This window comes from Podarcis bocagei (genome assembly GCF_964188305.1).
Source record: "Podarcis bocagei genome assembly, chromosome: 6".
Classification (NCBI taxonomy): Eukaryota; Metazoa; Chordata; class Lepidosauria; order Squamata; family Lacertidae; genus Podarcis; species Podarcis bocagei.
In genome coordinates this window covers 101,612,241-101,634,208 of record NC_138130.1, presented here as the reverse complement: position 1 = coordinate 101,634,208, position 21,968 = coordinate 101,612,241, and the positions used below count along the sequence as shown (strand labels likewise).

The following is a 21,968-nucleotide window of genomic DNA, read 5'->3' as shown; positions in this document are numbered from 1 at the left end:
CGCTGACAGCAGTCACGAAATTAAAAGACGCCTGCTTCTTGGGAGAAAAGCAATGACAAACCTAGACAGCATCTTAAAAAGCAGAGACATCACCTTGACAACAAAGGTCTGTATAGTTAAAGCTATGGTTTTCCCAGTAGTGGTGTATGGAAGTGAGAGCTGGACCATAAAGAAGGCTGATGCTTTTGAATTATGGTGCTGGAGGAGACTCTTGAGAGTCCCATGGACTGCAAGATCAAACCTATCCAATCTTAAGGAAATCAGCCCTGAGTGCTCACTGGAAGGACAGATCCTGAAGCTGAGGCTCCAAGACTTTGGCCACTTCATGAGAAGAGAAGACTCCCTGGAAAAGACCCTGATGTTGGGAAAGATGGAGGGCCCAAGGAGAAGGGGACGACAGAGGACGAGATGGTGGGACAGTGTTCTCGAAGGTGCCAGCATGAGTTTGACCAAACTGTGGGAGGCAGTGGAAGACAGGAGTGCCTGGCGTGCTCTGGTCCAGGGGGTCACGAAGAGTCGGACACGACTAAACGACTAAACAACAACAGCAACAAACGGAAGCCGAACAGTGGAAGGGCACTGGTGGTGGGAGGCCTCATTAGGGAAAAAACGGATTTGGTTTAAGAACGGATTTCAGGAACGGATTAAGTTTGTAAACCGATGTACCACTGTATAGGGTGCCTCCATTCTGCATGGACTGGCTGCACGGCAACATGTGCAAATGGCTTGAGATACGTGTTAGGTCCATAAATTGCCATTGAGCATATATTCAACACAAAAAACAGTGACCATTTGTTGTTGACAAAGGACAGCTGGACATATGAAGGGCCCCATTACCTTCAGTAGCTTAGGGCCTCATCAAACCAAAATCCGGCCCTATCTTGGCAGCCCTTCTTTGGCTGAGTCTTTTCTACCCTGCCCATAGGCAGTGGAACAAGCACACCAGGACCGACCAACACACAACAAAGAGCAGAAAGGAGATTATGACTGTTTGTACAGATGACAGCTTGAAAGAAGCAAATGGACACTCCCCGATACAACCAACGCCTTCAGAATAGGCACGTGCTTTGAAGAGATGATGCACCACAAAAGCTCTGCTGCTGGCAGACTTCACAGCCCAGGGCGGAGCTGCTTTTAAGCATTGTCTAGGAAGAAGGGTGGGGGACGCGGGTGGCGCTGTGGGTTAAACCACAGAGCCTAGGACTTGCTGATCAGAAGGTTGGCGGTTCGAATCCCCGCGACAGGGTGAGCTCCTGTTGCTCAGTCCCAGCTCCTGCCAACCTAGCAGTTTGAAAGCACGTCAAGGTGCAAGTAGATAAATAGGTACCGCTCCAGCGGGAAGGGAAACGCCGTTTCCGTGCGCTGCTCTGGTTCGCCAGAAGCGGCTTAGTCCTGCTGGCCACATGACCCGGAAGCTGTATGCCGGCTCCCTCGGCCAATAAAGCGAGATGAGCGCCGCAACCCCAGAGTCGGCCATGACTGGACCTAATGGTCAGGGGTCCCTTTACCTTTACCTAGGAAGAAGGGTGCAGGATCTGCACCCAAGATGAGCATGCAGCCTGTCCTTCTTGCTACACCAGAAGGAAACGGATGCAGCCCTCTTGCATCAAGCCAGCTCATCTAGCCAAAAGTGTACGATCTGCTCCAGCAATGACCCTCCGAGGTCTCAGCGAAAGAGTTGACCTGCGCCCCACTTTCTTGTTTTACTACACAGGAAGTTGTGCTCTGTTGCGGATCTAATCTGCAACAGTTCACTGATGCAATAATAGGTAAAGGTAAAGGACCCCTGGGGGATGCGGGTGGCGCTGTGGTCTAAAGCACTAAGCCCAGGGCTTGCCGATCGGAAGGTCGGCGGTTCGAATCCCCGCAACGGAGTGAGCTCCCGTTGCTCTGTCCCTGCTCCTGTCCACCTAGCAGTTCAAAAGCACGTCCAAGTGCAAGTAGATAAATAGGTACCACTCTGGTGGGAAGGTAAACGGCGTTTCCGGGCGCTGCTCTGGTTCGCCAGAAGCAGATTAGTCATGCTGGCCACATGACCTGGAAGCTGTCTGCGGACAAATGCCGGCTCCCTCAGCCTATAGAGCGAGATGAACGCGCAACCCCAGAGTTGTCCGTGACTGGACCTAGCAGTAAGGGGTATCTTTACCTTTTTTTAAGGACCCCTGGAAAGTTAAGTCCAGTCAAAGGTGACTATGGGGTTGTGGCGCTCATCCTGCTTTCAGGCTGAGGGAGCTGGTGTTTGTCCACAGACAGCTTTCTGGATCATGTGACCAGCAGGACTAAACAGCTTCTGGTGCAACAGGACTCCGTAACGGAAACCAGAGCACACGGAAATGCCATTGACCTTCCGGCCGCAGCGGTACCTATTTATCTACTTTCATTGGCGTGCTTTTGAACTGCTGGGTTGTCAGGAGCTGGCACAGAGGAATGGGAGCTCACCCCATCGTGGGGGATCGAACCACCAACCTTCCGATCGGCAAGCCCAAGAGGCTCAGGGGTTTAGACCACAGCGCCACCTGTGTGCGTTAATAACTGCATTGGTGGTGGGATTATACTGGAACATCCACACATAATTTGACATTATTTGTTGTTCTGCAATGCTTCCTGGATGACTACGAGGTAATATGATAGCAATGCCTCAAGGCATGATGGGGAAGATAGACATAATATTTGGCAAGGACCAAAAGGAACAATATGGTTTTAAACACCACACACAGGAAGAAGAAAGGAGAACTTCACTTGTGGATCATAAGTTCTTAAATGTGTCAACACAAATTGAAGTTAGAACACTGCAGCTGTTGTATAAGGGATTATTATTAAGATTGGATTGTAACTGGACTGAATAACAGTTTGGAAGCAGAATTAAAGGGAATTATTATACCTTGAATAATAACCAGGCAGAGGGCCTTCTTGGTGGTGGCACCGGCCCTGTGGAACGCCCTACCATCAGATGTCAAGGAAATAAACAACTATCTGACTTTTAGAAAACATCTGAAGGCAGCCCTGTTTAGGGAAGTTTTTAATGTTTGATATTTAATTGTGTTTTTTATATTGTGTTGGGAGCCGCCCAGAGTGGCTGGGGAAACCTGGCCAGATGGGCGGGGTACAAATAATAAACAAACAAACAAACAAACAAACAAACAAACAAACATTACTCTATTGCCTTAATAGCTCTTTGAAAAGTGCACTCCGCACCGCTTGCAAAATGCGATGAAATACAGGGAGCGCCAATGGAGATCATAATCCGGAAGAGCTCACATCCCAACCTGGCCCTGCCCTGGCTTACCGTTCCTCTCGGATTTGGCCCCCTCCTCATCCGTGTCCTTGTGGGCGGTGCAGTGATAGCCTTTCTTCATCAACAGGTTGCAGAAGAGGATCCCTAGCAGGCCCATCACGCAGAAGACCGGGACAATGGCCAAGACGGCGTACTGGGTGGCGCTCTCCTCTGGCTTCCCCTCTCGGGTTCCGTTGGCAGCCATCTTGTTGTCCCGCCTCTGCAGAGCTTCGGCATTGCGTGCCAGGCGGGTCAGCCACTTCCTGGATCCTGAGAGGGTAAGGAATTGGGAGACGTTGGTGGCATCACGAGGTCAACCAGAACGTACCACCAGCCGTGGGGTGACCCCCTCCCTGTCCTTGGCTCCAGCTCCAACAACTGATGGGCTCCCTGCCTTCTGCCATCCCAGTCCCAATGGAAACGAGGCATTTGGACTTTACCATTCCAGCTCCCTACAACAATTCCCAGAGAAGACTGGCAGATTAAGTTGATGGATTATGCTGAAATGACCAAAATAACCGGAAGAATTAGAAATCAGGAAGACCAAAGTTTTAATAAGGAATGGGGGAAATTCATCATTCATCTTACAAACCATTGAAAACGGTTAACATCGTTCGTAGGATTGGAATAACACTTGTAGTTCAGTGGTGAATTTTGGATATTATGGAGAAGTAAAAGGTTTGGATAATCACAAAAGATGCAAGAACAATGGGACTCACAAAGGGGAGGGGGGAAGTCCAAGAGATTCTTCAGAATTGTATTTTTATGTTGTATGTTGGATATGTGTTTTAAAAGCTTTCATTTAATTTTATGGGGAAAGAAACCAGCAATTCCCAGATCCTCCCTTTTCCTTGATGCTCACTTACAGTAAGCTTTGAAAGCACAGCTGACCTTCATGGGTCCCCTCTCTTTAAGCCGAGATGCTCAAAGGCTTTATTATTATTTACTTTATTTTATTATTTATCAAACTTATATGCTGCCCTTCATCTGAAGGTCACAGAGCTGTTGACAACATAAAAACAACCAAGCCCATTCCATTGTGTCAAATGCCTTTTAGGCATCTGGAAGCAAAGCAGTGGTGTTAACGGCACAGGGCGTGCAATCAAATTAAAACACCCTTTGACATCACATCCTGGTTGCTCTTACTTAAAACAAAATCCACATTTTACCCGGAGATCATTTCTGGGTGTTCATTAGAATGCATGCTTGTGGCAGAATTTTACAACCTGCCTTTGCCACACAGGCATGCCCGACGGATGAATCAACCACGAGTTTTTCAACATTTGGGTATCAACAATTATTGCCACGATCTGCCCTGCAGAAATTCCTGTTGCAACCTATGTATGACTAGCTGTGATGCTTTTGAACCTCATGTATTAAGGAACCGCAATGCGCCTCTCGGACCTGTTCTGGTATTTGACAGCCAGGCTACACAGAGGTGGAATTGGGAATCCCAGGGGTTGGAATTTCCTGCCTTTCTACACCACGTTGTTCAGAGTAATAAATAATTAATAAATAAATTAAATAAATAAATAATAATAATAATAATAATAATAATAATAATAATAATAATAGTTTATTATTTATACCCCGCCCATCTGGCTGGGTTTCCCCAGCCACTCTGGGCGGCTTCAAACAAAACACTAAAATACAATAACCTATTAAACATTCAAAGCTTCCCTAAGCAGGGCTGCCTTCAGATGTCTTCTAAAAGTTTGGTAGTTATTTTTCTCTTTGACATCTGGTGGGAGGGCGTTCCACAGGGCGGATGCCACTACCAAGAAGGCCCTCTGCCTGGTTCCCTGTAACTTGGCTTCTCACAGCCAGGGAACCACCAGAAGGCCCTCAGCACTGGAACTCAGTGTCTGGGCAGAACTATGGAGGTGGAGATACTCCTACAGGTATACTGGGCCAAGGCCATTTAGGGCTTTCAAGGTCAGCACCAACACTTTGAATTGTGCTCGGAAACGTACTGGGAGCCAGTGTAGGTATTTCAAGACCACTGTTATATGGTTTCAACGGCTGCTCCCAGTCACCAGTCTAGCTGCTGCATTCTGGATTAGTTGTAGTTTCCGGGTCACCTTCAAAGGTAGCCCCACATAGAGTGCATTGCAGTAGTCCAAGCGAGAGATAACCAGAGCATGCACCACTCTGGTGAGACAGTCTGCAGGCAGGGAGGGTCTCAGTCTGCGTTCCAGATGGAGCTTATGGCACCTCCATGGACAGCTGTGAGTCCAAAATGACTCCCAGGCTGCGCACCTGGTCCTTCAGGGGCACAGTTACCCCATTCAGGATCAGGGAGTCCTCCACACCTGCCCGCCTCCTGCCCCCCAAAAACAGTACTTCTCTCTTGTCAGGATTCAACCTCAATCTGTTAACCGCCATCCATCCTCCAACCGCCTCCAGACACTCACACAGGACCTTCACCGCCTTCACTGGTTCCGATTTGAAAGAGATACAGGTTTCAAAAAATCTCTCAGACCCACCCAGGAAATCCCAAGGTTTGCACATGCACTGAGACACACTGAGGTGTACGAAAGTGCCCACCTGACAAGAAGCCAAAGAGAATTAGCATGATTCACTTCAATCAACTTTTCTTCGTGTGACACAAGAGAGAATATCAGGTTGTAATTAATCCTTCAAGTTCCACTCAGCGCTGTGTTATATACACGCCGTTGTCTGTTTTTAGGACCCGCCCTGTTTTCGTGATTCTAATTTGCTTTAAACGGTTTTCGATGATTTATTTTGAACTGTGGTACCCCACCCTGGGATCTGAGGGTGAAGGGCAGGAAATGATAATATAGAAAAATAATAATCAGAGAGAAATAGACAAAAACCAGAAATTTAGCAACTCATCCTGGGACTCTTGGGTTTTTATTTTTAAATAAATGTACTTGCCCCGGTAACATTAACATGTCACTTTAAAGCAAGTCATGACATGGTATCACTGCCTGGAAGATTCCCCCACTGCCACTCACATGGGGAAGGGAAGCATCTGGGGCAATGACATCACACCCCACATTTCAACGCAACTCAACTTTCCCAGGAAGAGAATAAGAAAGGAGCAGCAGTCAACTCGCATTTCTTGCCTCTCCCTATGAAGTTCCAGACTCTGAGGCTCCTTCAACTGCTGTAATATTTATTAGTACACTTGTACTCTGCCCATTAGGGGACGCGGGTGGCGCTGTGGGTTAAACCACAGAGCCTAGGGCTTGCCGATCGGAAGGTCGGCGGTTCAAATCCCAGCGACGGGGTGAGCTCCCGTTGCTCGGTCCCTGCTCCTGCCAACCTAGCAGTTCAAAAGCACCTCAAAGTGCAAGGAGATAAATAGGTACCGCTCCGGCGGGAAGGTAAACGGCGTTTCAATGCTCTGGTTCGTCAGAAGCGGCTTAGTCATGCTGGCCACATGACCCGGAAGCTGTCTGCGGACAAAGGCCGGCTCCCTCGGCTCCCTTGGCCTATAGAGCGAGATGAGCGCACAACCCCAGAGTCGGTCACGACTGGACCTAATGGTCAGGGGTCCCTTTACCTTTACTTTGCCCTTTAAATTTCATTTATTGCATTGGAGATTTTGTAAACAGAGCTGCCACCGTGGTATACAAGATAAAATGCAAAAGATTACAAATTCAATGAATGAAAAGCGGAGGAACTATTTCTACAATTTTATCCCACTGCATAAAATCATAGAATCGTCAAGTTGGAAAATACCCCAAGGGTCATCTAGATGTCAAAGAGAACAACTACCAGACTTTTAGAAGACACCTGAAGGCAGCCCTGTTTAGCGAAGCTTCTAATGTTTGATGCATTACTGTATTGTTTTAATAATCTGTTGGAAGCCGCCCAGAGTGGCTGGGGAAGCCCAGCCAGATGGCGGGGTATAAAATTATTGTTATTGTTATTGTTATTAGTCCAACCCCCTGCAATGCAGGAATCTCAACTTGCAATCCCCCATCCAACAACTGGCTCACACTTCAGGGAAAGCCTTTTAAAACAAAAACGTCTTCCAGAGGTAGCTAAATATCACAATGTGAGGCGCTTGTCTTATTCCAGCTGGCAAATGATTCCAGAGGGCTGGAGCTGCAACACTAAAAGCCTCTTTTCTAGGACAAGCTAAGCACCCCTCTGGGGAACCTGGTACTCTCAGCAGTGCCACACCTGAGGAGCACAGTTGCTGGGGAGAACATCTTTTATGTCACTTGGTTCCAAGTCGTCCATCAAAGAACTGAAGGTAACCCAGGTGATCTCCCACCCAGGCCCTGAGCTGCTTCACTTCGGCAAGACAACCTAACCTGCAGACCACGCCCAGGCAGCTCCTTCCCTCTCCAGCTTGAATGGAAATAAAACCTTCCCTTTTTGCACCTCCGCCATCTTTTGCTCTCACCTGAGCATCCTGGGAGGCCTTTGGGGGCAGACAAACAAGGCAGGCAGGTGGCGTTTGGGTCTGTCTCACCTTCAGGGCTATAATATCTGTGGATGGGAAGAAGAGAGATGATCAGGTTAAAGGCTGGTATCTCAGAGATGTCCCAGAGACACTGGCGTATCCCACCAGGACAAATATCCCCAACAGGTCCCCTCCAGACGTTGAAATTTCACAGCTGGATGTACATTTCCAAAATATAAGATAAAAAACAAATAAAATAAAACCTACATACAGCAACAGTGTTTTGTGTTGTGTAGGCTCCTATGATGTAAGTCATGGGCCCCGCCTGCTAGCCTGCTCCCGAAAATATCACTGGTTTGCTCATTTCTTATGTGCAAATGGCTTTAGATACCTATTAGGTCCATAAGGCAGCCCTGTTTAGGGAAGCTTTTAATGTTTAATAGGTTATTGTATTTTAATATTCTGTTGGAAGCCACCCAGAGTGGCTGGGGAAACCCAGCCAGATGGGCAGGGTATAAATAATAATAATAATAATAATAATAATAATAATAATAATAATAAACCATACAACATATGTTTAACATAAACCAGTGACAATTTGTTGTTGACAAAGGACAGCTGGACATATAAAGGGCCCTTTACCTTCAGTAGCTTAGGGCCTCATCAAACCTAAATTCAGCCCTGGTTTCCATTATCCTCACTTAGTCTTCTGCTGCTGCACTTATAAGTCACAGCAACACAAAAGTATCCCATAAGTCCCATCCGATAACTGCTAAAAGAGGTGCAAAGTCTTTGCAGGACTCCCGTGTGGTTAAAAGAGGTGCAAAATCTTATGCTGCAATGGGGGACAAAGTGAAAAATCCCACCGAAAATGCTAGAGGATAAGGGAAAAGGCAAGGGTGGTGGGAATCTCCTTTTCCACACTCTCCAAAATCGACGCGGGGAATTTGGATTAATCAGCAGCCCGGAGTGAGCAAAAAACGTGACTAAGGGGTCATCTAGTTTCTCCCTCCTCCCTCTAGCCTTAAGCAAAGCAGGCTGAGTTCAGCCGAGAGCTGGCGATGAATCACTGATTCCTGCCCCATCACTTCCTCCTCACTGGTTTCCCATCAAGATGTTGGGATTCCGGCTCTTCCTGGTACGCAGTTGTCAAGTTTTGCAGACTGCGGCATTTCGGAACTGTTGCTTTGCTGCCTCTCCACAAGGACTCCCTTCGTGGGCGATCGTAAACTTTCAGGTGTCCCCAACCCTGATAGCATTTCCGGCTAGGAATGGGAACATCTCAATACTGGTCTCTCCTTTTCTCAGTTCTACTCGTTCAGCTTGCTTTCTCCCCCTGCTCCTGTTCTCATTATTGCAAAATTGGCCCAGAATACACATTTTTGCAAGCACTTCACTCTCTCTCTCTGTGGTTTTTTTGGACGCCGTTTTCACTAAGAGACGCAGTCCATGCATACTGCACCCTAGAACATGCATTTTCATTCACATTACTTGGCTGGAAAAACACACTGGAAAATTAGGAGAAAGTGCAAATTTCAAGGGACGGCGGTGTTTCGATGCAGCCAAAGTCTGAAGAGATGTGAATTTAGCAAGTACAGTGGTACCTCGGGTTACAGACGCTTCAGGTTACATACGCTTCAGATTACAGACTCCGCTAACCCAGAAATAGTACCTAGGGTTGAGAACTTTGCTTCAGGATGAGAACAGAAATCGCGCGGCAGCGGGAAGCCCCACTAGCTAAAGTGGTGCTTCAGATTAAGAACAGTTTCAGGTCAAGAACGGACCTCTGGAACGAATTAAGTACTTAACCTGAGGTACCACTGTATGCCTTTTAAAAGTGAAGCGGATTTCTGTCTTGTCCCGACTTCCAGCCCAGGTACACCAGAGCCACAAAATTATGCACACCTGTGCTTGCTACCTTTCTCTGACACTGAACACATCAATTACTGTCCAAGAGGGATGGAGTCCCTCTTCCAAAACCAGTAAGAATAATTGCTCTTAAAATGGGGCTATACAGTGGGGGGAGGGGGCAGAAGCCCAGTTTGCAACCCTTCTAAAAATATGATTCCCTCTCTGATTCTTGCTTGAAATGTCCCAAGCCATCCCAGGGACTGATGAGTCCCTGCCTATCTGAACTTCAGCACTGCTGTGGTATCAATTGCATTGAGACCTCCTTTTGCACTCACACCCCTCTCTGCCTGCATTCCTGAGATCCTTATCGGCATCAGCTGACGTCCCCCAGGAATGTTGCGCATTGAGGCTGGACTGAATAGCAGGCCACTAAGCCCTGGGGTATCGGAAGCCCCTCTACCCACCGGCCCGGCCTGCTGTACAATCTGGATCGCTGATTTTTCGACTGGGGCTCTTTGGACACTTATTACAGGTTTAAGAATATAAGAACGTGAGACAAGCTGGGAACGGTTGGCTCCCGGGTGAATTAGGAAGTTTAAGATCCTCATAGCTTTTGGAGCATATGTACTCCACATGGAGCATACGGAGTTTCCACTGAAATGAGGCTGCGCTTTAATGTTGTATTTTAATCTTGTTTTTTAAGCTGTATTTCAATCAATTGCTTTTATATTTGGTGTTAGCTGCCCTGAGCCCGGTCTTGGCTGGGGAGGGTGGGGTATAAATAAAATTTAATATTATAATAAAATTATTACTACTACTACTACTACTACTACTACTACTACTCAGGCACTGCACATAATACTACTACTACTACTACTACTACTACTACTACTACTACTAATAATACCCCGCCCATCTGGCTGGGTTTCCCCAGCCACTCTGGGTAGCTTCCAACAGAATATTAAAAACACAACAAAACATCAAACATTAAAAACTTCCCTAAACAGGGCTGCCTTCAGATGTCTTCTAAAAGTCAGATAGTTGTTTATTTCCTTGACATCTGACGGGAGGGTGTTCCATAGGGCAGGTGCCACCACCAAGAAGGCCCTCTGCCTGCTGAATTCTGCTCGGAAATGAATATGGACATTTGCACAGAATGAATATGAATATGAATGAATGTGGACGTTTGCGCAGAAAACACAGGCAAGAGTTAAGTCATGATAGAAGTACAGTGGTACCTCTGGTTGCGAACAGGATCCGTTCCAGAGCCCCGTTTGCTACATGAGCAGAACGCAACCCACGTCTGCGCGTGCCGCGATTCGCCGCTTCTGTGCATGACGTCATTTTGAGCATCTGCGCATGCGCAAGCGATGAAACCCGGAAGTAACCCATTCCGTTACTTCCGGGTCGCTGCGGGACATATCCTGAAAGAACCTAACCTGAACCGAACGTAACAAGAGGTAAGACTGTACGAGGGTTGCAAACAGGTTTAGCAGGACCATCAAGGGCAAAATAAAAACAGACCAAGGGGCTGCGTCAATCAGCTGTTGCTAAAAACGTAAGAAGAGATTGCTGGATCCGGCCAATAGCCCATCTAGCCCCACAATTGTGTTCTAACGGTGGGCAAACAGAGACCTGTGGAAGCAGGTCCTGAGTGCCAGAGCAACTGTCCTTTCCTGTGGCTTCCAGCAATTCAAGGATTGCTATGCCTCCAGCTGTGAAGGCAAAAAGCATCGGCTTCCTGGCTGGTAGCCATCGAGAGCCGTCTCCTCTGTGAGTTTGTCTAATCCTCTTTTTAAAGCCATCTAGGCTGGCAGCCATCCCTGCCTCGCACGAGAGCAGGTTTCACAGTTTAACAAAACGCTTAAACAAGCTGTGTGGTCGTCACGGCCTCTTGTGGTTTCTCGACAAGACGGTCATAATTTTCAGGGAAGATTGCTTCAACGCCCGGTTGCCAGCTTTCCTCCACAACACAGAGCCGCATGGAAAAACGCAGGCATGCTCAATGCATGGGAGATGGCAGTTGCCCTGCAATGCTCTCCTTCCTCTTGCCCCGAATCCTTAGCAACACACGACAGTTCCTTGCAGGATACGTGCGTGTTTGGGGTGACCCAATGTAAAAATCCTGAGGATCCATGGGCTTTTACTTCCCCCCTCCCAGGCAGCCTCCTTTATCGCTAGCGTCCCTTATCTCTCTCCCGATCCCCCCGAATAAGCTGCTTCCTTTCAACACTCCCTTCCCTCTTGTTTGCCTTAGTGTCTTTTCCTTAGCTGGAGCAGTTTTCTGCTCCTCCTTTTCTTCTAATTTCTCTCCTCATTGCTTTAGTCTACCTGTCTCCTCTCCTTGCAAGTTCGCTGTCTTTACCTCCCCACTCCCAGGCAGCCTCCTTTATCGCTAGCCTCCCTTATCTCCCTCCCGATCGCTTGCCGATCAGCGGCTTCCTTTCAACACCCCCTTCCCTCTTTCAAAAAACAAACAAACCATTATCTGCTTTTCGCCCCTGGGCAATTCGGCTCCAGGGACCACACATTCGCTCCGTAAGACGCGCATACATTTCCCCTTACTTTTCAGGAAGAAAAAAGTGCGTCTTATGGAGCGAAAAATGCAGTAAGTTCAAATCCAAATCCTGCCACAATTTCACATTTGTGCAAAACTTTATATTCCGACATGCCGGTATGTTGCCAATTGATTCTCGTACAAGGCTCCGTGTTTGCCAGAGAGCTGCAACGCTGCCCGCAGCGCGGGAGGGTTTGGCGCAGGTGTGTCTGCCCTGCAAGAGAACAGACAGTAAAAGCAATAAGCGGCATTACCCGGGCATGCAGTCCCCGCACAAGGTGTCCGCCGCGGCTGTTCCAGGGCTGGCATGAACCCTCCTCTTGGCTTCGCAGTGGGTGTGCAGTAAACAGAATTCCAGCCCGTAGGTAGGAGAGAAGGTTCCCGCAGAGCAAGCCTTGCAAATCATCCCCAGTCCTTTCCCATAGCCACATGTCTAGGGTGGGAAATCAAACAAAAAGCAGAGTTAAGATGCCACAAGCTCAACCAGGCAGGGGGTGCAGTTCCTTATGCCTCACTTCCCTTCCAGCTGTTGGACTGACGTCCGCCGCTGGGATGTGGCGGAATCTTCACGAAAATCCCAACACTCGTGAGGCGGGTGAGAGGGTTCCCTATTAAAAGGCTGGATTCTGGGCTTGAACGTTGCAAATATAATAATAATAATAATAATAATAATAATAATAATAATAATAAAGTTGTGCTCCCTTTACAAATTTGGTCTGGCTGAAAAGTAAGGTGATACATACTAGATTTGGGGAGGGGGCTAGATAGCTTGGCTGGTTTCTGATCCATTCTGATATAATAATAATAATAATAATAATAATAATAATAATAATAATAATAATAATAATTTTATTTATACCCCGCCCTCCCCGGCCAGAGCCAACACCAATAAAATCACAGTAAAAAACATAATGGGGGGGGGAACAATTTAAAATACAGGTTAAAATACAATTTAAAATGCAGCCTCATTTTAATAGTAGCCCATAGATCAAAACCATAAGGGGAGGGAAACATAAGTTTATTATTCCAAAAACGAAACCTTCCTCTGGTTGTAAATATTAAGATTATATCAGCAAGAATGAGTCTTTCTGTAAAAAAAATTAAAAAAGTTAAATCCAGTCTTACTGACTAGTGATTTAAATCAATTTGATTTAAATCAAATCCACCCTGCTTAAAAGGGACTGCAACCACTGGGAAGAAAAATAAGCAGCAGTTAATATAGTAGGCCCTGTTTATAGAAAGGCACATTGCTCAATGGCTGTCTTGTTTACAGAACACAGCTGCCTGGAGTTAGGAGAAAACAGTGCTAACGCGACGGCAATTTGGAAGCGAACGCTTAAAAAGAACAGCCACAAAAATGTGGCCCAGCATGCTTTGCCTTTTCAGCTTTGAGGAGCTCCCGTTCTGAGAACAAAATGCATGCTGCAACATAAAAAAGAAAACTAAAAAGTGCGAGTGTAAAACCTTCAGGCTGTAGCTTTGTCAGACACATCTAATTGCCCGTGGTTAGGTGAAAGCATAAATAGACAAGAATGCTAGAATACTACAGTTTCTCATTCTGCATCCAAAACCAAAAGAGGAACATTTTCTAAATCAAGCCATTTCCCTCTATGAACCTGACACTGCTATTATTATTATTATTATTATTATTATTATTATTATTAATGTGAATGCATGTTGAGGCAGCGGCATATTTTGTGAATGGAAGCCTTCTCTTGCCATGAATAAATGTAGTTGCTGATTCGGTGCTGAACTGGGCTGCCTGCAGAAATGACGCAAATAATTGCATAATTTAGGGGAAATATAATTCAGCAACCCCTTTGGTTTTGGAAACGCCAGTAGGCTTTGCCACGAGGTTCCCCCATCCCGCAAGAGCAGCACCAAGTATCTCCAAGAGTAGATTCAGGTCCATAGGGACTAGAAACTTTGATTTTAAATGGATGGATGAAAACGAAAGCATCCATTTAGCACTGATGCAGCTGGGCTGCAGAGGCCAGGCATTCGGAAACATCTCAGGTAGGTTTGCTTACCCTGTCTGGCTCCTCTCCCGGAGGACACCCTTCGCAAGGGACACAGTAGCCTTTGGAACTCCAGTACTCTTGACTGCCGCATGCTTCTGCCTGATGGCAGAAGAAGGCCTGAAAAAAGCAAAAGGGAGAGAATTTGGCACTCTGACGTCGCTGTTCAGATATATATATATATATATATATATATATATATATATATATATATATACACACACACACACACACACATTTTCAACTTAATGGAATCATAGAATTGTAGCCCAACCCCCTCCAAAGCAGAAACTGCAAACTAAAAAATCCCTGACAGGTAGCCATCCAATCTCTGTTTAAAAATCTACAATGAAGGAGAATTGACTGCCTCCCTATGCTACTACTGCTGACCGTGTTTTGTTAGCCACAAAATGAAAAACGAGTGAGGTCCGAACCAGAGAAGAACGGCAACTTAAGCTGATGGAATATGTGCAGCTTGCAGACTTAACATATGGTTACCAGATTTTTTTCAATGAATCCGGGGACACTTTTTTTTTTTAAGCTGAGTAGCAACAGGGAATCAGTAGTGGGGATGGTGAGGCAAAAGACCCTGCGCCCAAGCACACATGCATACTGTATAAAGGTGCAAAGCCCTTCTTTCGCACCCTGTGAAACATAAATGCGCAGAGTTGTTTTTTTTAACTGGGCAATGGCGCGCCTGAGCCTTCCCAGATCTCCTTCCCCCTTTGTTTTGACAGATCAGGGGAGGCTTGGGATTCACGGGTGGGCGGCCGTTGCCCAGGAGGGGCCAGCCTGGTAGCGCAGTTGGCTCTGGCTGGCTTCAGGAGCTGCTTGCTGCCGTGGCGCAGGAAAAATGGTGGGCGCCACGGCAGCGGGCAGCTCCTGAAGCCAGCCAAAGCCAACTGCGCTACCAGGCTGGCTCTGGGCTGCTGAGGCTGCCGCTGCCACGATTCCCAGGGACAGATTTGCAAATCTGGGGACTGTCCCCGGGAACCAGGGATGACTGGTAACCCTAAAAATCTGGTAACCATATCATAGAATCATAGAATCAGATCAGAGCACTCCTGACATATGGTTGTCAAGCCTCTGCTTAAAGACCTCCAAAGTAGGAGACTCCACCACACTCCTTGGCAGCAAATTCCACTGTCGAACAGCTCTTACTGTCAGGAAGTTCTTCCTAATGTTTAGGTGGAATCTTCTTTCTTGTAGTTTGGATCCATTGCTCCGTGTCCGCTTCTCTGGAGCAGCAGAAAACAACCTTTCTCCCTCCTCTATGTGACATCCTTTTATATATTTGAACATGGCTATCACATCACCCCTTAACCTCCTCTTCTCCAGGCTAAACATGCCCAGCTCCCTTAGCCGTTCCTCATAAGGCATCGTTTCCAGGCCTTTGACCATTTTGGTTGCCCTCCTCTGGACACGTTCCAGTTTGTCAGTGTCCTTCTTGAACTGTGGTGCCCAGAACTGGACACAGTACTCCAGGTGAGGTCTGACCAGAGCAGAATACAGTGGCACTATTACTTCCCTTGATCTAGATGCTATACTCCTATTGATGCAGCCCAGGATTGCATTGGCTTTTTTAGCTGCAGCGTCACACTGTTGGCTGATGTCAAGTTTGTGGTCAACCAAGACTCCTAGATCCTTTTCACATGTACTGCTCTCAAGCCAGGTGTCACCCATCTTGTATTTTTTTTTTGCCCAAGTGCAATACTTTACATTTCTCACTGTTAAAGTTCATCTTGTTTGTGTTGGCCCAGTTCTCTAATCTGTCAAGGTCGTTTTGAAGTGTGATCCTGTCCTCTGGGGTGTTAGCCACCCCTCCCAGTTTGGTGTCATCTGCAAATTTGATCAGGATGCCCTTGAGTCCATCATCCAAGTCGTTGATAAAGATGTTGAATAAGACGGGGCCCAAGACAGAACCCTGTGGCACCCCACTAGTCACTATTCTCCAGGATGAAGAGGAACCATTGATGAGCACCCTTTGGGTTCGGTCAGTCAGCCAGTTACAAATCCACTGAGTGGTAGCATAGTCAAGACCACATTTTACCAGCTTCTTTACAAGAATATCATGGGGCACCTTGTCGAATGCCTTGCTGAAATCAAGGTAGGCTACATCCACTGCGTTCCCTTCATCTACCAGGCTTGTAATTCTGTCAAAAAACGAGATCAGGTTAGTCTGACATGACTTATTTTTCAGAAATGCATGCTGACTATTGGTGATCACAGCATTCCTTTCTAGGTGCTCGCAGACTGTTTGCTTAATGATCTGCTCCAGAATCTTCCCTGGTATTGATGTCAGACTGACTGGGCGATAATTATTTGGGTCCTCTCTTTCCCCCTTTTTGAAAATAGGGACAACATTTGCCCTCCTCCAGTCTGCCGGGACTTCGCCTGTTCTCCAGGAATTCTCAAAGATGACTGCCAGTGGTTCTGAGATCACATCTGCCATTTCTTTTAATACTCTTGGATGCAGTTCGTCTGGCCCTGGAGACTTGAATACAGTACATCTAAACTAGCCAAGTATTCTTGTACTATCTCCTTAGTTATTCTGGGCTGTGTTTCCTCTGCTGAATCATTTGCTCCAAATTCTTCAGGTCGGGCATTGTCTTTCTTTGTTCTTCCTTTTGCTACGGACATACCCATAAAAGCCTTTTTTGTTGCTTTTAACCTCTCTAGCAAGCCTGAGTTCATTCTGTGCTTTAGCTTTTCTGACTTTGTGTCTACATGTGCTGGCTATTTGTTTGAATTCCTCTTTGGTGGTTCCCCCCCTTTTCCATTTTTTGTACACATCCTTTTTTAATCTTAACTCAGTTAAAAGTTCTTTAGATAGCCACCCTGGCTTCTTTAGGCACCTTCCATGTTTCCGTCTCATTGGTATTGCCTGAAGTTGTGCTTTTACTATCTCCCTCTTAACAAACTCCCAGCCATCATGAACTCCCTTTCCTTTTAGTATTACTGTCCATGGGATCTCACCCAGCACTTCCCTAAGTTTTATGAAGTCGGCTTTCTTAAAGTCAAGAAATTGAGTCCTAGTATGCTTGGCTGTTCCTTTCCGCTGTATAGTAAACTTCAGAAGAGCATGAGCACTTGCGCCTAATGATCCTTCCACTTCTACCCCACTAACCTAGTTATCAACATTGGTTAGGACCAGATCTAAAATGGCTGTTCCTCTTGTTGCTTCTCCCACTTTCTGGACAATGAAGTTGTCTGCAAGGCCAGTGAGGAATCTGTTTGACCTTATGCTCTTGGCTGAGTTTGACATCCAACAAATATCCGGGTAATTGAAGTCCCCCATTACTACTATCTCCCTTCCTTTTGCATGCTTGGCCATCTGTTCCAGGAAGGCATCATCTATGTCCTCCGTTTGGCTTGGGGATCTATAGTAAACTCCCACAAGGAGGTCTCTGTTATTCTTCTCTCCCTTAATTTTGACCCAAATGCTCTCACTTTGGCTTTGAGGTTCTAAATCTTGGATCTCTTCACAGGTATACACTGTCAGGAAAAAGCACCAATGCGAGAGCGAGCTGCAGGTGTCTGGAATGCAAAACAGGATGTTGATGTTTGGGACTGTACTATTGGGACAAAGGGGCAGTCTATTCACTGTACTGAGCACCGGATGTTAGCTCAGAGTGTCATCTGACCTGTACTGGAAGTACAGGGGTGGAGTTTTCTCTCTCTACTGTTGGAGACTGTAGAGTGCAGACATGTTTCTCTGTACTGCTGGAATGACAGAAATAAAGCAATGTAAATAGATTTCTGTCTGTCTCTTTCCCCCTCCCTGAGGGAAGCAGGAGGAGTTGGTGTGTCCCTCTCACGCTGAGTGGGATCGCCGGAAAGACCTTGCCTGTATCCTGCCGGGAGACGCAGACGGGGAGGTCAGCCAGGATCTCAGCCGAATGCCTGGAGAAAGGCCAGTTACCTCTGACCAAGGCTGAGAATCCCTGACATATAACACCACTCCTCCTCCTTTCTTGTCTGGTCTGTTTCTCTGAAATAAATTGTATCCCCCCATTATTACATTCCAATCGTGGGACTTATCCCACCAGGTTTCAGTGATGCCTATTATGTCATATTTAGTTTGCTGTACCAAGAGCTCAAGCTCATCTTGTTTATTTCCCATGCTTTGCGCATTAGTGTACAGACATTGAAGTCATTCCCCCGTGTCTCTTATTTAAGGATTTTTTTCCTCCCACCACTAGGTCTGCGTGCTGTTTGCTCCATATGATGACTGGTAACCCTAACTTGACATATAGAATAAGAGAACAAGAAAAACATGTGTTTAGAGAAGATTGGGAAACGTTTCTTGAATATATGGGGGGGAATTGTGTACACCTGAAAACATGGGCAGCATTAAGAAGAATGGAGAAAATTTAAGAGATACCTTAAGGACTATTATAAACTTGACGAATGTTAGTATGTTGAGGTTTGCAGGAAAAAAAAGGGATACAGTGACATAAGAACAGATTATAGAAAAGATCAAGGTGACAGAGGTTGGAAAGGAATGTTTAGAAGTTGCTAAAAAATTATGGACATTGGAATGCAGAAAGGGGGGGTATGGGGGAGTCCTGGAAAAGAGGTTTATGAAAAAATGTTATGAAATTATACGTGTTTGTATGTCTTTTTAGGTGTTTGTTTGTCTTTAAAAATTTTGTAAAACCAATAAAAATTTTATAAAAAAAAAGCATTAAGATAAATTAAACAGTTTACCATATTTTTCGCTCTATAAGACACACCTGACCATAAGACGCACCTAGTTTTTAGAGAAGGAAACAAGAAACAAGAAAGCAACGCAAAGCCTGTTCAGCAAAGAGGGAGGAGCGTTCCGGCTCTACTCAGGAGGCTTTGCGTGGCTTTCCCTGAAGCCAGAAGAGCAAGAGGGTTCGGTGCGCACCGATCCTTCTTGCTCTTCTGGCTTCAGCAATAGCTGCGCAGCCTGCATTCGCTCCATAAGACGCACACACATTTCCCCTTTTTAGGAGGAAAAAAGTGTGCCATAGAGCGACAAATACAGTAAATATGTTTTGATGGATGCAATAATGAAATACTGAATGGTTTAGTTTGTGTAAAATATGCAGGGATTTATGATATGCAAAATGAACCACGGAAAGAGAAGAAGGGAAGTCATTGACATTTTGAGGTTGTTTAAATGAAAGTTCTAAAGTGTAAAACAGAAAATTTAATAAAAATAACACACACACACAAAATATATCTTGAAATGGAAGCCATTCTGATGGTATTGAGAGAGAGAATTCACTGCCTCCCGAGGGAGCCCGTTTTACAGTTGAACAACTCCTAAAAGGCACACCATGACCTCCTCAAAGAATGAGAAGCTCCAGAGTCTGTCTTGCATGCAGTGAAGTCGTCAGAAGTCGACAGCTGCTGTGATCGTGTGTTTTTATAAATATCTGCTGCAGAAAGTTCCTGGAGGTGATGCAAAATGACTGGGATTTTTCTTTCCCTTGCAAAGCTGGATTTTGCTTCCTGAAATGATGGACTAGATGCCTGCTCTCCCAAGTCCCCAATTCCATACACATCCAGACTGGTAGGTTTTTGTCCACACTGTAAACAGGACTGTGTCCCGCATGGTAAAGGTAAAGGGACCCCTGGCCATTAGGTCCAGTCGTGGACGACTCTGGGGTTGCGGCGCTCATCTCACTTTATTGGCCGAGGGAGCCGGTGTACAGCTTCCGGGTCATGTGGCCAGCATGACTAAACCACTTCTGGCGAACCAGAGCAACGCACGGAAACGCCCTTCACCTTCCCGCCGGAGTGGTACCTATTTATCTGCTTGCACTTTGTGCTTTCGAACTGCTAGGTTGGCAGGAGCAGGGAGCTCACCCCGTCGTGGGGATTCAAACCGCCGACCTTCTGATCGGCAAGTCCTAGGCTCTGTGGTTTAACCCACAGTGCCACTCGCATAGTACCCGAGGGCAACTGCCCCCATCTTTCATTTGACGAGAGGCACAGGGAAAGTTCAAGGCAGGGAAGCTTACAAAAAGGAAGAATTGGGAGCAGATGCTACGGAGCCAGATAACCGATGCCAGAACCTTCGGTTGCAATAAAAACATAAAATTACAACATAATTAAAAACAAAACCAGCCCATAAAGCAAACCACAGCGAAAGGGCATCAGAAAAACCACAGCATGTCGGGAAATAGAGAATGAGCTTAGGGAGACTTTGTACGAACTGCTTGCTCGAGAAAGGATCTCTCCACACTGAGTACAGTGAAACTATGGAATTTGTTCCCAGGGATTAGACCGATTCAGGGAGGATAATGCTGTCTCTGCTGGAATATGAGATGCCCCATCTGAACTGGCATTCCGCCGGCTCTTAAAGATGCCTCTGTTTAAGGCAAGCGGTCCCCTGATCTTATGACCTGAACTTCCTAAGCTAGCTGTTTCCACTGCTGTTTTTAATTCTTATCCTCTTGTAATGACCCGTCTCCACTGCGCAATTTAATGACTGAGGCTTTCAACATATGGGCGGAATTGTTTTATTGTGCATTTTAATTATGTCGGGTACATTTCTAAACTTGGTTTTACACTCCTCCAATGAAGAAGGGTCCATCACTGCCCAAAGGAGACTATTTCCACTGTTGAACAGCTCTTACTCTCAGGAAGTTTTTCCTGAGGTTTAGTTGGAATCTCCTTTCTTGTAACACTCAAAGCCATGGGTTCGAGTCCTGCCCTGCAGAACAGGAGGCAAAGTAAGAAGTATATAAGTAGATAACTAAGGCTATCAATGGCTGCTACCATCACTGTTGGGGGCAGTAAGGCTCCAAATAATAGTTTCTGGGAACCACAAGGGATTTTCTTGGCCCACAGCCAAGGACCATAGCAAGCATGAATTTGGGAATGGAGCATCATCAATGATCTCCACAAATTGCGGCTTCGCAGATCATGAAAGTAAACTTTTCATCCCTCTGACTCAGTAAAAAAAACACAACGCCACGAAACCAAAACAAGACCCAGAAATGCAGCAGTGTCACAAAAAACAGACGCCCATTCAGCTGACTTTTCCACGTTTCATGGACGCAATGTCTGAAGTATTTGGAGGAGGAGAAATTGGCAATCGGGGGTTGGACTAGATGACCCTTGGGGACCCTTTAACTCTACAACTCCAGCTTTGAAGACGCTCGGGCTCAGGACGAAAGGGAGAAACGTGCTAAGAGGATGGCACGCTTGGCAAACCTCCACCATGATCAACTCCCGCCCAGAAACCTATGTCCCCACTGTGGAAGGACGTGTGGGTCCAGAACTGACCTCCACAGTCACTTATGGACTCACTGTTAAGATCGTGTTCATGGAAGACAATCTTACTCGGCTATGAGTGATCGCCTAAGAAGAAGAAGTATGAGTCGCTGCTCTGTGCTAGCCTCCTTTCCAGATAGGGGGATAGGATGATACCTTTGGTAAAAGCTGTTCTCCAACTGGAGCACTCGCAGGCCAGTGTTTCCCAGTTGTCGGTGTTTATACTGCATTTTTTGAGAGAGTCTTTAGACCTCTTTTGTTGACCACCAGCATTACGCTTTCCATTTTTAAGTTCGGAATAGCGTAGTTGCTTTGGAAGACGATCATCAGGCATCCGCACAACATGACCAGTCCAGCGAAGTTGATGTTGAAGAATCATTGCTTCGACACTGGTGATCTTTGCTTCTTCCAATATACAGAGCAGTGACTCATACAGAGAGGCATTAGCCACCCTCCTCTGGCACAGCACAAACTCCAGCTGCATCTCTGCTTCAGGGGTGATTAAATGCTCCACCACTCATACCCAAGACAGAGAAGGGGACCATTACCTGTCCTAAGGAAAGAGTCGAGGTCAAGAAATGCATTGAGTTGGAGACCCCTCTGTAGACAAACACTTTGTCCTTCCAGGAGCTT

General features: G+C 46.3%; 1 protein-coding gene across 6 annotated transcripts in view; it reads right to left on the bottom strand.

Moving 5' to 3' along the window:
* Positions 1 to 21,968, bottom strand: part of RELT (RELT TNF receptor) — an 85,785-nt gene that overhangs the window by 17,440 nt on the left and 46,377 nt on the right. For all 6 annotated transcript variants that reach the window (XM_081197419.1, XM_081197416.1, XM_081197421.1 and 3 more), the window contains 4 exons: positions 14,094 to 14,201; positions 12,318 to 12,496; positions 7,656 to 7,741; positions 3,287 to 3,544 (listed from right to left, as the gene is read on the bottom strand). In XM_081197419.1, the coding sequence (XP_081053545.1) occupies positions 3,287 to 3,544; positions 7,656 to 7,741; positions 12,318 to 12,496; positions 14,094 to 14,201 (631 nt within the window). The remainder of the gene's footprint in view (positions 1 to 3,286; positions 3,545 to 7,655; positions 7,742 to 12,317; positions 12,497 to 14,093; positions 14,202 to 21,968) is intronic.